Consider the following 15,208-nt stretch of genomic DNA (forward strand, 5'->3'; position numbering starts at 1 on the left):
AATAGCTTTAGGGTTGGCGATGTGAGGGGCGGTGGTTTAGGGATTTATATTAGAGTGTTAGATTTTTACAAAACGTTCTTTTCTCATTAGACTTCAATAGGGAATGGGAAAATGCAGTAGCGATTTCGCAATCGCAGGTCTTAGATTTTTTCATTTACATTCTTTCTCCATTGATCTCTATAGGGGAAAACGTTCACAAGCATGCAAAGTCGGAACTTTGTTATTGTGCGGTATGCGGCGTACCACACCATATCGCACAACAAAATAAAGTTTTAGGGTGACTTGTAATGACGACGGTATGGAAATAGTGGTACTGCCCCATTTTGTTTACGATACTGCCATATTGCACAACTTGTAATTTGGGTCATTGTGTGTACTGTCCCTTTTATGTACCACTCAGGAGTAGAAGTTCACACTGACCAATTAGCAGTGGTAGTTGCATGACTCCATTTCATGACTGCTGCTGCTGATTGGGTCAGCGGCAGTTTCCACTTGGCACCAGCAATGCTCTGCAACTCCCAATCAGTACTTTAACCATGTGTTGAAGCTATTTGTGTGGGTTGCGTGACTTTAGCATTTGCAGTACTTTCCTATCATACCCATCGTTTTATAACAGTTGAACCCTAAATGGAGAGCATTTTTAGTGATCTATGAAACAGTTTGTTGACTTACAGAAGTAATGAAGCATAGTTTTATCATAGTGTTTTAACGGACATAATGGTGAAATACACATGCATCGGGGTATATGTACGTATGCCTAGGACACCTTCATTCAAACAACATGACTTCTTACAGTGCTAAAGAAGGTATATATTGTGTCCGTGGTTACTCATTTTGCATAATACTAACCACCAGCAACTCTCTGAGCAAATTTTTTTTTTTATGACAGATGTGCTGGGCATGCACATGTATATATGCTCCTATATATTAGTTCACAGTCCAAAAGGATAAATCTCATGTAATTATAAACACAACACAAATATCCAACTCTCATCTGGATGCACCCAGATTTGCTAAAGGAATAAGTTTGTTATATTGTGCGCGTTTGATATTTGTATGTGTTGCTTCCTATATTGCTTTGCACTGCCTAGGGCTAACTGCTTGAGTTACTGTTCGCAAACACGGCAGTCTGTGAGTGCTGGTGAGCACCCAGGTTTGTGAGTTTTGTCACCAGTGGCATAGGATGTTTACCCACACTAGTTTTAGATGTGTCTAGGAGAGATTACTAATAGCTTTGACACCCTTGTTTGTTCTGAGTGTGGGTTTAGGTTAGGACCTAGGTGTGTAGTTTGTGTATATGTAGATATGTGTGTATAATAAATAAATAAATGTGTGTGTGTATATATATATATGTATATATATATATATATATATATATATATATATATATATATATATATATATATATATATATATATATATATATATATATATACTGTACACACACAAATCAAATATATTTATATAACTTTCACACCATGATTTATTTGGATAAATATATATATACATACATAATATATATATATATATATATATATATATATATATATATATATATATATATATATATATATATATATAATCAATGTAAATATTTGCATAGGAAATTAGTACATCTAAGCAAGTATCCCCGCTTGCCCCCAGAAATTCTTAATATGCAATGTTTCCAATGCACAAGAGAATTGTGGGTAAGATATGCAAATTAGGTATGCAAATTCTCAGTTTTTTTGCTTCAAAATACTGTTTTAACACAGCGATCCTTTTAAACAGGAATATGACAGCAAACCAGAAATCACTCACTATACAAGCCTGTTTCGTTCTTTTTAGAACTCATCAGTAGGAGATAGATTTCTGATTGCTGCATTGGAAAAGCTATTTTCATGGTTAAACCAAAATTCATTAAAATTATGGGGGGGGGGATAAAAAACTGAAATTAAAATCCTCCATGTCTCAAAATTAAATCAATGTAAATATTTGCATAGGAAATTAGTACATCTAAGCAAGTATCCCCGCTTGCCCCCAGAAATTCTTAATATGCAATGTTTCCAATGCACAAGAGAATTGTGGGTAAGATATGCAAATTAGGTATGCAAATTCTCAGTTTTTTTGCTTCAAAATACTGTTTTAACACAGCGATCCTTTTAAACAGGAATATGACAGCAAACCAGAAATCACTCACTATACAAGCCTGTTTCGTTCTTTTTAGAACTCATCAGTAGGAGATAGATTTCTGATTGCTGCATTGGAAAAGCTATTTTCATGGTTAAACCAAAATTCATTAAAATTATGGGGGGGGAGATAAAAAACTGAAATTAAAATCCTCCATGTCTCAAAATTAAATCAATGTAAATATTTGCATAGGAAATTAGTACATCTAAGCAAGTATCCCCGCTTGCCCCCAGAAATTCTTAATATGCAATGTTTCCAATGCACAAGAGAATTGTGGGTAAGATATGCAAATTAGGTATGCAAATTCTCAGTTTTTTTGCTTCAAAATACTGTTTTAACACAGCGATCCTTTTAAACAGGAATATGACAGCAAACCAGAAATCACTCACTATACAAGCCTGTTTCGTTCTTTTTAGAACTCATCAGTAGGAGATAGATTTCTGATTGCTGCATTGGAAACATTGCATATTAAGAATTTCTGGGGGCAAGCGGGGATACTTGCTTAGATGTACTAATTTCCTATGCAAATATTTACATTGATTTAATTTTGAGACATGGAGGATTTTAATTTCAGTTTTTTATCTCCCCCCCCATAATTTTAATGAATTTTGGTTTAACCATGAAAATAGCTTTTCCAATGCAGCAATCAGAAATCTATCTCCTACTGATGAGTTCTAAAAAGAACGAAACAGGCTTGTATAGTGAGTGATTTCTGGTTTGCTGTCATATTCCTGTTTAAAAGGATCGCTGTGTTAAAACAGTATTTTGAAGCAAAAAAACTGAGAATTTGCATACCTAATTTGCATATCTTACCCACAATTCTCTTGTGCATTGGAAACATTGCATATTAAGAATTTCTGGGGGCAAGCGGGGATACTTGCTTAGATGTACTAATTTCCTATGCAAATATTTACATTGATTTAATTTTGAGACATGGAGGATTTTAATTTCAGTTTTTTATCTCCCCCCCCATAATTTTAATATATATATATATATATATATACACATATATACATACATACATACTTACATATATACATCATACATACATATATACAACATATATACATAACACACAGATTATGGTATGGAAGAGATGTGTTAAAATGAAATAAAATTTGCTCCTGTATTTATCCTGTTTTGGCCTTTTAGCTAGCAAACAAAAATAATTGAACAGATGTTTTAATAAATAGTGATTTGAGATTCTGTGTTCTCATGTATTGACACCCAGAGTGACTTTGATGAGTCTGTGGACATTGAAACTGTGGAGGAATTATCTGAGAAGATTAACATAGCCCGTCTTAAAGCAACTGCTGGCAACACAACCGCAAAGTAAGAATTCTTTTATTTTTTCCCACTATCCTCTTTCCTTTTATCATATGAAGGCAGTTAGAAGGCTATTACTATAAGGTTTTTTTTTATCTCACTGGCATAGACTCAATAAATGTCTGAAGGTCACTGAAAATGAGGCTCATTGGGTTTGCTTGTAACTTACCATTTCTTTTTTATGACACGATGAGTCCACGGATCATCTTAATTACTAATGGGATATTCACCTCCTGGTCAGCAGGAGGAGGCAAAGAGCACCACAGCAGAGCTGTTAAATAGCTCCTCCCTTCCCTTCCACTCCAGTCATTCTCTTTGCCTATGTTAGTGATAGAAAAAGGTAAAGTGAGGTGCTAGATTAGATTCTTCAATCAAGTGTTTATTATTTTTAAAGCAGTGCCAGAGAGTGCTGCTTTGTTCTAGGGTGTAACCGTAGTCCATATCAGTCTCTTCAGTAGAGCTTTTGGTGGCTTTAGAGCAATGGGAACTTGTGGGACATAATTCTCACTGTGCCTCTCATATTCTACTGCCCTTACCAAGAAAACCTGAGGGGTTTTATTCAGGATTTTCGTTTATTTACAGGGCCATGGGAGGGAGAGGACCTCCTAAACCTGGGAACTGCCTTGCTGCCAGGCAGAAGATTAGTTAAGTGCTGACTTTTTTTCTGGGGAGAGTAAATGATCTCAGAAAAAGTTTTGGGCACTTCTTTATTTAGATCTCATCGAATTTGGGCTTAGTTTCTCCTTCATATCAGGAGACTTTATGACAGCTGGAACGCAGGCACTGGGGACATGGGTCTCATCTCCTGCGGTCTTATTTAATATTAGAACTGATCTTATTTAATATTAGAACTGACCATAAGACTATTTTGAGGGTGTCAATTTATATACTCTAGAGGATATAGACGGACTGAACAGCTGTTGAAGCTGTGCGCCTTGTAGCGGGATCGTCTCTCCCAGGGAAGCACTTCCGGTTATCAGAAGCAATGGTGCAAATGTTTGTCGCAGTTTTTGCGCTTAAGATAGCGATATGGCAGGGGCTAGATTGTCTAGAAGGGCTGTCTGATGCTTCAGCTGGGAACGAGGGTTTCACCTTCAAACTGCGGTGTAGAGAGAGTTCGATTTTAACTAAATTCCTCTCATATTTATTCAATATTTTCTGCATAAAAATAAAGAAGTGTCTCTTTAAAATTTAAAGAGACAGTAGCACTTGCTATATGTTGCCTTTTTTATTAAACAACAGGTTAAGCGTATCAATTATTCTGCCATATGTGGGGTCAGATTATTATGTAAGGGTAATTTACATTTGATAACACACATGCAGTGCCCTGCGATTCCCCACAAATTCCATCTGGAGTTGTTGCGCAAGATATTGTTTTCTCTTGTAAGGTGTATCCAGTCCACTGATCATCCATTACTTGTGGGATATTCTCCTTCCCAACAGGAAGTTGCAAGATGATCACCCACAGCAGAGCTGCTATATAGCTCCTCCCCTAGCTGCCATATCCAGTCATTCTCTTGCAACTCTCGACAAGCATGGAGGTAGTAAGAGAGAAGTGGTGAAACGTAGTTGTTTTTTTCTTCAATCAAAAGTTTGTTATTTTTAAATGGTACCAGGAGTTGTACTATTTTGTCCCAGGCAGAAAATAGAAGAAGAATCTGCCTGTGATCTCTATGATCTTAGCAGGTTGTAACTAAGATCCATTGCTGTTCTCACACATAACTGAAGAGAGAGGTAATTTTAGCTGGGGAATGGCGTGCAGGTTATCCTGCTATGAGGTATGTGCAGTTAAAAAATTTTTTTAGAGATGTAAATGCTAGAAAATGCTGCTGATACCAGATTTATGTAAGGTAAGCCTGAATACAGTGATTTAATAGCGACTGGTATCATGCTTACTTTCAGAGGTAATACTCTTATAGATTTGCAATATAAAACGTTTGCTGGAAATGTTTTAAGCGTTATTATATATGCTTTGGTGATAAAACTTTATTGGGGCCTAGTTTTTTTCCACATGGCTGGCTTAAATTTGCCTAGAAACAGTTTCATGAGGCTTTCCACTGTTTTAACATGAGTGGGAGGGGCCTAATTTAGCGCCTTATTGCGCAGTAACTTTTACAGACTGAGACATCCAGCTTCCTCCAGAAGTCCCCTGAATGCTATAGGACCTCTCTAAAGGGCTCTTAGGCATTCCAAAGTTGTTTGTTTGGGAAGGTAGGGCCACAGCAGAGCTGTGGCAGTTTGTTGTGACTGTTAAAAAACGTCTATCATTTTTTGAACTAAGGGGTTAATCATCCATTTGCAAGTGGGTGCAATGCTCTGTTAGCTTATTATACACACTGTAAAAATTTCGTTTGATTTACTGCTTTTTTTCACTGTTTTTCAAATTCGGACAAAATTTGTTTCTCTTAAAGGCACAGTACCATTTTTATTTTTTGCTTGTTAACTTGATTTAAAGTGTTTTCCAAGCTTGCTGGTGTCATTGCTAGTCTGTTTAAACATGTCTGACATAGAGGAAACTCCTTGTTCATTATGTTTAGAAGCCATTGTGGAACCCCCTCTTAGAATGTGTACCAAATGTACTGATTTCATTTTAAGTAATAAAGATTATATTCTGTCTTTAAAAAATTTATCACCAGAGGAATCTGACGAGGGGGAAGTTATGCCGACTAACTCGCCCCACGTGTCAGACCCTTTGTCTCCCGCTCAAGGGACTCACGCTCTAATGGCGCCAAGTACATCTAGTGCGCCCATAGCGTTTACTTTCTCCAACATAGGTGTGTCCGGTCCACGGCGTCATCCTTACTTGTGGGATATTCTCCTCCCCAACAGGAAATGGCAAAGAGCCCAGCAAAGCTGGTCACATGATCCCTCCTAGGCTCCGCCCACCCCAGTCATTCTCTTTGCCGTTGTACAGGCAACATCTCCACGGAGATGGCTTAGAGTTTTTTAGTGTTTAACTGTAGTTTTTTTTATTCAATCAAGAGTTTGTTATTTTAAAATAGTGCTGGTATGTACTATTTACTCTGAAACAGAAAAGAGATGAAGATTTCTGTTTGTAAGAGGAAAATGATTTTAGCAACCGTTACTAAAATCCATGGCTGTTCCACACAGGACTGTTGAGAGGAATTAACTTCAGTTGGGGGAACAGTGAGCAGTCTTTTGCTGATTGAGGTATGACACATTCTAACAAGACGATGTAATGCTGGAAGCTGTCATTTTCCCTATGGGATCCGGTAAGCCATTTTTATTCAGACAGTAAATAAGGGCTTCACAAGGGCTTATTAAGACTGTAGACATTTTCTGGGCTAAATCGATTCATATATACACATATTTAGCCTTGAGGAATCATTTAATCTGGGTATTTTTGTAAAATAATATCGGCAGGCACTGTTTTAGACACCTTATTCTCTAGGGGCTTTCCCTAATCATAGGCAGAGCCTCATTTTCGCGCCGGTATTGCGCACTTGTTTTTGAGAAGCATGACATGCAGTCGCATGTGTGAGGAGCTCTGATACATAGAAAAGACTTTCTGAAGGCGTCATTTGGTATCGTATTCCCCTTTGGGCTTGGTTGGGTCTCAGCAAAGCAGATACCAGGGACTGTAAAGGGGTTAAAGATAAAAACGGCTCCGGTTCCGTTATTTTAAGGGTTAAAGCTTCCAAATTTGGTGTGCAATACTTTTAAGGCTTTAAGACACTGTGGTGAAATTTTGGTGAATTTTGAACAATTCCTTCATACTTTTTCGCAATTGCAGTAATAAAGTGTGTTCAGTTTAAAATTTAAAGTGACAGTAACGGTTTTATTTTAAAACGTTTTTTGTACTTTGTTATCAAGTTTATGCCTGTTTAACATGTCTGAACTACCAGATGTGGGGAAGCCAAGGTTCCTTCTCATTTAAATAGATGTGATTTATGTGACACTGAAAATGATGCCCAAGATGATTCCTCAAGTGAGGGGAGTAAGCATGGTACTGCATCATTCCCTCCTTCGTCTACACCAGTCTTGCCCACTCAGGAGGCCCCTAGTACATCTAGCGCGCCAATACTCCTTACTATGCAACAATTAACGGCTGTAATGGATAATTCTATCAAAAACATTTTAGCCAAAATGCCCACTTATCAGCGCAAGCGCGACTGCTCTGTTTTAGATACTGAAGAGCATGGGGACGCTGATGATAATGGTTCTGAAATGCCCCTACACCAGTCTGAGGGGGCCAGGGAGGTTTTGTCTGAGGGAGAAATTTCAGATTCAGGGAAAATTTCTCAACAAGCTGAACCCGATGTGATTACATTTAAATTTAAGTTGGAACATCTCCGCGCTCTGCTTAAGGAGGTATTATCCACTCTGGATGATTGTGAGAATTTGATCATCCCAGAGAAACTATGTAAAATGGACAAGTTCCTAGAGGTCCCGGGGCTCCCAGAAGCTTTTCCTATACCCAAGCGGGTGGCGGACATTGTAAATAAAGAATGGGAAAGGCCCGGTATACCTTTCGTCCCTCCCCCCATATTTAAAAAATTGTTTCCTATGGTCGACCCCAGAAAGGACTTATGGCAGACAGTCCCCAAGGTCGAGGGAGCGGTTTCTACTTTAAACAAACGCACCACTATACCCATAGAAGATAGTTGTGCTTTCAAAGATCCTATGGATAAAAAATTAGGTTTGCTTAAAAAGATGTTTGTTCAGCAAGGTTACCTTCTACAACCAATTTCATGCATTGTCCCTGTCACTACAGCCGCGTGTTTCTGGTTCGATGAGCTAGTAAAGGCGATCGATAGTGATTCTCCTCCTTATGAGGAGATTATGGACAGAATCTGTGCTCTCAAATTGGCCAATTCTTTCACCCTAGACGCCACTTTGCAATTGGCTAGGTTAGCGGCGAAAAATTCTGGGTTTGCTATTGTGGCGCGCAGAGCGCTTTGGTTGAAATCTTGGTCAGCGGATGCGTCTTCCAAGAACAAACTACTTAACATTCCTTTCAAGGGGAAAACGCTGTTTGGCCCTGACTTGAAAGAGATTATCTCTGATATCACTGGGGGTAAGGGCCACGCCCTTCCTCAGGATAGGTCTATCAAGGCCAAAAATAAACCTAATTTTCGTCCCTTTCGTAGAAACGGACCAGCCCCAAGTGCTACATCCTCTAAGCAAGAGGGTAATACTTCTCAAGCCAAGCCAGCCTGGAGACCAATGCAAGGCTGGAACAAGGGAAAGCAGGCCAAGAAACCTGCCACTGCTACCAAGACAGCATGAAATGTTGGCCCCCGATCCGGTGGGGGGCAGACTCTCTCTCTTTGCTCAGGCTTGGGCAAGAGATGTTCTGGATCCTTGGGCACTAGAAATAGTCTCCCAAGGTTATCTTCTGGAATTCAAGGGGCTTCCCCCAAGGGGGAGGTTCCACAGGTCTCAATTGTCTTCAGACCATATAAAGAGACAGGCATTCTTACATTGTGTAGAAGACCTGTTAAAAATGGGAGTGATTCATCCTGTTCCATTAGGAGAACAAGGGATGGGGTTCTACTCCAATCTGTTCATAGTTCCCAAAAAAGAGGGAACGTTCAGACCAATCTTAGATCTCAAGATCTTAAACAAGTTTCTCAAGGTTCCATCGTTCAAAATGGAAACCATTCGAACAATTCTTCCTTCCATCCAGGAAGGTCAATTCATGACCACGGTGGATTTAAAGGATGCGTATCTACATATTCCTATCCACAAGGAACATCATCGGTTCCTAAGGTTCGCATTCCTGGACAAGCATTACCAGTTCGTGGCGCTTCCTTTCGGATTAGCCACTGCTCCAAGGATTTTCACAAAGGTACTAGGGTCCCTTCTAGCGGTACTAAGACCAAGGGGCATTGCAGTAGTTCCTTACTTGGACGACATTCTGATTCAAGCGTCGTCCCTTCCTCAAGCAAAGGCTCACACGGACATAGTCCTGGCCTTTCTCAGATCTCACGGATGGAAAGTGAACGTGGAAAAGAGTTCTCTATCTCCGTCGACAAGGGTTCCCTTCTTGGGAACAATAATAGACTCCTTAGAAATGAGGATTTTTCTGACAGAGGCCAGAAAAACAAAACTTCTAAACTCTTGTCAAACACTTCATTCCGTTCCTCTTCCTTCCATAGCGCAGTGCATGGAAGTAATAGGTTTGATGGTAGCGGCAATGGACATAGTTCCTTTTGCGCGCATTCATCTAAGACCATTACAACTGTGCATGCTCAGTCAGTGGAATGGGGACTATACAGACTTGTCTCCGAAGATACAAGTAAATCAGAGGACCAGAGACTCACTCCGTTGGTGGCTGTCCCTGGACAACCTGTCACAAGGGATGACCTTCCGCAGACCAGAGTGGGTCATTGTCACGACCGACGCCAGTCTGATGGGCTGGGGCGCGGTCTGGGGACCCCTGAAAGCTCAGGGTCTTTGGTCTCGGGAAGAATCTCTTCTACCGATAAATATTCTGGAACTGAGAGCGATATTCAATGCTCTCAAGGCTTGGCCTCAGCTAGCAAAGGCCAAGTTCATACGGTTTCAATCAGACAACATGACGACTGTTGCGTACATCAACCATCAGGGGGGAACAAGGAGTTCCCTGGCGATGGAAGAAGTGACCAAAATCATTCAATGGGCGGAGACTCACTCCTGCCACCTATCTGCAATCCACATCCCAGGAGTGGAAAATTGGGAAGCGGATTTTCTGAGTCGTCAGACATTACATCCGGGGGAGTGGGAACTCCATCCGGAAATCTTTGCCCAAATTACTCAACTGTGGGGCATTCCAGACATGGATCTGATGGCCTCTCGTCAGAACTTCAAGGTTCCTTGCTACGGGTCCAGATCCAGGGATCCCAAGGCGACTCTAGTAGATGCACTAGTAGCACCTTGGACCTTCAAACTAGCTTATGTATTCCCGCCGTTTCCTCTCATCCCCAGGCTGGTAGCCAGGATCAATCAAGAGAGGGCGTCGGTGATCTTGATAGCTCCTGCGTGGCCACGCAGGACTTGGTATGCAGATCTGGTGAATATGTCATCGGCTCCACCATGGAAGCTACCTTTGAGACGAGACCTTCTTGTTCAAGGTCCGTTCGAACATCCGAATCTGATCTCACTCCAGCTGACTGCTTGGAGATTGAACGCTTGATCTTATCAAAACGAGGGTTCTCAGATTCTGTTATTGATACTCTTGTTCAGGCCAGAAAGCCTGTAACTAGAAAAATTTACCACAAAATATGGAAAAAATATATCTGTTGGTGTGAATCTAAAGGATTCCCTTGGGACAAGGTAAAGATTCCTAAGATTCTATCCTTTCTTCAAGAAGGATTGGAGAAAGGATTATCTGCAAGTTCCTTGAAGGGACAGATTTCTGCCTTGTCTGTGTTACTTCACAAAAAGCTGGCAGCTGTGCCAGATGTTCAAGCCTTTGTTCAGGCTCTGGTTAGAATCAAGCCTGTTTACAAACCTTTGACTCCTCCTTGGAGTCTCAACTTAGTTCTTTCAGTTCTTCAGGGGGTTCCGTTTGAACCCTTACATTCCGTTGATATTAAGTTATTATCTTGGAAAGTTTTGTTTTTGGTTGCAATTTCTTCTGCTAGAAGAGTTTCAGAATTATCTGCTCTGCAGTGTTCTCCTCCTTATCTGGTGTTCCATGCAGATAAGGTGGTTTTACGTACTAAACCTGGTTTTCTTCCAAAAGTTGTTTCTAACAAAAACATTAACCAGGAGATAGTCGTACCTTCTTTGTGTCCGAAACCAGTTTCGAAGAAGGAACGTTTGTTGCACAATTTGGATGTTGTTCGCGCTCTAAAATTCTATTTAGATGCTACAAAGGATTTTAGACAAACATCTTCCTTGTTTGTTGTTTATTCTGGTAAAAGGAGAGGTCAAAAAGCATCTTCTACCTCTCTCTCTTTTTGGATTAAAAGCATCATCAGATTGGCTTATGTGACTGCCGGACGGCAGCCTCCTGAAAGAATCACAGCTCATTCCACTAGGGCTGTGGCTTCCACATGGGCCTTCAAGAACGAGGCTTCTGTTGATCAGATATGTAGGGCAGCGACTTGGTCTTCACTGCACACTTTTACCAAATTTTACAAGTTTGATACTTTTGCTTCTTCTGAGGCTATTTTTGGGAGAAAGGTTTTGCAAGCCGTGGTGCCTTCCATTTAGGTGACCTGATTTGCTCCCTCCCTTCATCCGTGTCCTAAAGCTTTGGTATTGGTTCCCACAAGTAAGGATGACGCCGTGGACCGGACACACCTATGTTGGAGAAAACAGAATTTATGTTTACCTGATAAATTACTTTCTCCAACGGTGTGTCCGGTCCACGGCCCGCCCTGGTTTTTTAATCAGGTCTGATAATTTATTTTCTTTAACTACAGTCACCACGGTATCATATGGTTTCTCCTATGCAAATATTCCTCCTTAACGTCGGTCGAATGACTGGGGTGGGCGGAGCCTAGGAGGGATCATGTGACCAGCTTTGCTGGGCTCTTTGCCATTTCCTGTTGGGGAGGAGAATATCCCACAAGTAAGGATGACGCCGTGGACTGGACACACCGTTGGAGAAAGTAATTTATCAGGTAAACATAAATTCTGTTTTACAAGACATGGCGGCGGTCATGGATAATACACTGTCAGCGGTATTATCCAGACTACCTGGGTTTAGAGGAAAGCGAGACAGCTCTGGAGTTAGAAGAAATACAGAGCATACTGACGCTTTAAGAGCTATGTCTGATACTCCCTCACAATATGCAGAAGCTGAGGAAGGAGAGCTTCTTTCTGTGGGTGATGTTTCTGACTCAGGGAAGAGGATTCAACCTGATTCTGATATGTCTACATTTAAATTTAAGCTTGAACACCTCTGCGTATTGCTCAGGGAGGTTTTAGCTGCTCTGAATGACTGTGATACAATTGCAGTGCCAGAGAAATTGTGTAGATTGGATAAATACTATGCAGTGCCGGTGTGCACTGATGTTTTTCCAATACCTAAAAGGGTTACAGAAATTATTACTAAGGAATGGGATAGACCAGGTGTGCCGTTCTCTCCCCCTCCTATTTTTAAGAAAATGTTTCCAATAGATGCCACCACACGGGACTTATGGCAGACAGTCCCTAAGGTGGAGGGAGCAGTTTCTACCCTAGCTAAGCGTACTACTATCCCTGTCAAGGACAGTTGTGCTTTCTCAGATCCAATGGATACAAAGTTAGAGGGTTACCTTAAGAAAATGTTTATTCAACAAAGTTTTATTCTACAGCCCCTTGCATGCATTGCCCCAGTCACTGCTGCTGCGGCTTTCTGGTTTGACTTTCTGGAAGAGGCTTTACAGGTAGAGACCCCATTGCATGACATACTTGACAAGCTTAGAGCACTTAAGCTAGCCAATTCTTTTGTTTCTGATGCCATTGTTCATTTGACTAAACTAACGGCTAAGAATTCTGGTTTTGCTACTAAGGCGCGCAGGGCGCTATGGCTTAAATCATGGTCAGCTGACGTTACTTCAAAGTCTAAGCTGCTTAACATTCCCTTCAAGGGGCAAACCCTATTCGGGCCTGGTTTGAAGGAGATCATTTCTGATATCACTGGAGGAAAAGGTCATGCCCTTCCTCAGGATAGGTCCAAATCAAGGGCCAAACAGATTAATTTTCGTGCCTTTCGAAACTTCAAGGCGAGTGCGGCATCAACTTCCTCTAATGCAAAACAAGAGGGAACTTTTGCTCAGTCCAAGTCGGTCTGGAAACCTAACCAGACCTGGAACAAAGGTAAGCAGGCCAAAAAAGCCTGCTGCTGCCTCTAAGACAGCATGAAGGATCGGGCCCCTATCCGGTAACGGATCTAGTAGGGGGCAGACTTTCACTCTTCGCCCAGGCTTGGGCAAGTGATGTCCAGGATCCCTGGGCGTTGGAAATTATATCCCAGGGATATCTTCTGGACTTCAAAGCTTCCCCTCCAAAATGGAGATTTCACCTTTCACAATTATCTGCAAACCAGATAGAGAGAGGCATTCTTACACTGTGTTCAAGACCTCCTAGTTATGGGAGTGATCCATCCAGTTCCAAAGGAGGAACAGGGACAGGGATTTTACTCAAATCTGTGGTTCCCAAAAAAGAGGAAACCTTCAGACCAATTTTAGATCTCAATATCTTAAACAAATTCCTCAGAGTTCCATCATTCAAGATGGAGACTATTCGTACCATCCTACCTATGATCCAGGAGGGTCAATATATGACTACAGTGGATTTAAAGGATGCTTATCTTCACATTCCGATACACAAAGATCATCATCGGTTTCTCAGGTTTGTCTTCCTAGACAGGCATTACCAGTTTGTAGCTCTTCCCTTTGGATTAGCTACAGCCCCAAGAATCTTTACGAAGGTTCTGGGGTCACTTCTGGCGGTCCTAAGACCGTGGGGCATAGCAGTGGCCCCTTATTTAGATGACATCCTGATACAGGCGTCACATTTCCAAATTGCCAAGTCTCATACGGACATAGTTCTGGCATTTCTGAGGTCGCAGTTCTCTATCTCCTCTCACAAGAGTCTCCTTTCTGGGAACTCTAATAGATTCTGTAGAAATGAGGATTTACCTGACAGAGTCCAGGTTATCAAAACTTCTAAATTCCTGCCGTGTTCTTTATTCCACTTCTCGCCCTTCGGTGGCTCAGTGTATGGAAGTAATCGGCTTATTGGTAGCGGCAATGGACATAGTGCCGTTTGCACGCCTACATCTCAGACCGCTGCAACTCTGCATGCTCAGTCAGTGGAATGGGGATTACACAGATTTGTCCCCTCTACTAAATCTGGATCAAGAGACCAGGGATTCTCTTCTCTGGTGGCTATCTCGGGTCCATCTGTCCAAAGGTATGACCTTTCGCAGGCCAGATTGGACAATTGTAACGACAGATGCCAGCCTTCTAGGCTGGGGGGCAGTCTGGAACTCCCTGAAAGCTCAGGGATCGTGGACTCAGGAGGAGACACTCCTTCCAATAAACATTCTGGAACTAAGAGCGATATTCAATGCTCTTCAGGCTTGGCCTCAGCTAGCGACTATGAGGTTCATCAGATTTCAGTCGGACAACATCACGACTGTGGCTTACATCAACCATCAAGGGGGAACAAGGAGTTCCCTAGCGATGTTAGAAGTCTCAAAGATAATTCGCTGGGCAGAGATTCACTCTTGCCACCTATCAGCTATCCATATCCCAGGTGTAGAGAACTGGGAGGCGGATTTTCTAAGTCGTCAGACTTTTCATCCGGGGGAGTGGGAACTCCATCCGGAGGTGTTTGCACAATTGATTCATCGTGGGGGCAAACCAGAACTGGATCTCATGGCGTCTCGCCAGAACGCCAAACTTCCTTGTTACGGATCCAGGTCCAGGGATCCCAAGGCGACGCTGATACATGCTCTAGCAGCACCTTGGTCTTTCAACCTGGCTTATGTGTTTCCACCGTTTCCTCTGCTCCCTCGTCTGATTGCCAAAATCAAGCAGGAGAGAGCATCGGTGATCTTGATAGCGCCTGCGTGGCCACGCAGGACTTGGTATGCAGATCTGGTGGACATGTCATCCTTTCCACCATGGACTCTGCCGTTGAGACAGGACCTTCTACTTCAAGGTCTTTTCAACCATCCAAATCTAATTTCTCTGAGACTGACTGCCTGGAGATTGAACGCTTTATTTTATCAAAGCGTGGCTTCTCCGAGTCAGTCATTGATATCTTA

At 41.7% G+C, this 15,208-nt stretch overlaps 1 protein-coding gene across 1 annotated transcript in view; it reads left to right on the forward strand.

The window, feature by feature from the left end:
- Positions 1-15,208, forward strand: part of MGA (MAX dimerization protein MGA) — a 1,137,718-nt gene that overhangs the window by 703,590 nt on the left and 418,920 nt on the right. The window contains exon 18 of the mRNA XM_053697822.1: positions 3,401-3,501. Coding sequence (XP_053553797.1) covers positions 3,401-3,501 — 101 coding nt within the window. The remainder of the gene's footprint in view (positions 1-3,400; positions 3,502-15,208) is intronic.

Source organism: Bombina bombina, chromosome 1 (genome assembly GCF_027579735.1).
Source record: "Bombina bombina isolate aBomBom1 chromosome 1, aBomBom1.pri, whole genome shotgun sequence".
In the NCBI taxonomy this organism is placed as follows: Eukaryota; Metazoa; Chordata; class Amphibia; order Anura; family Bombinatoridae; genus Bombina; species Bombina bombina.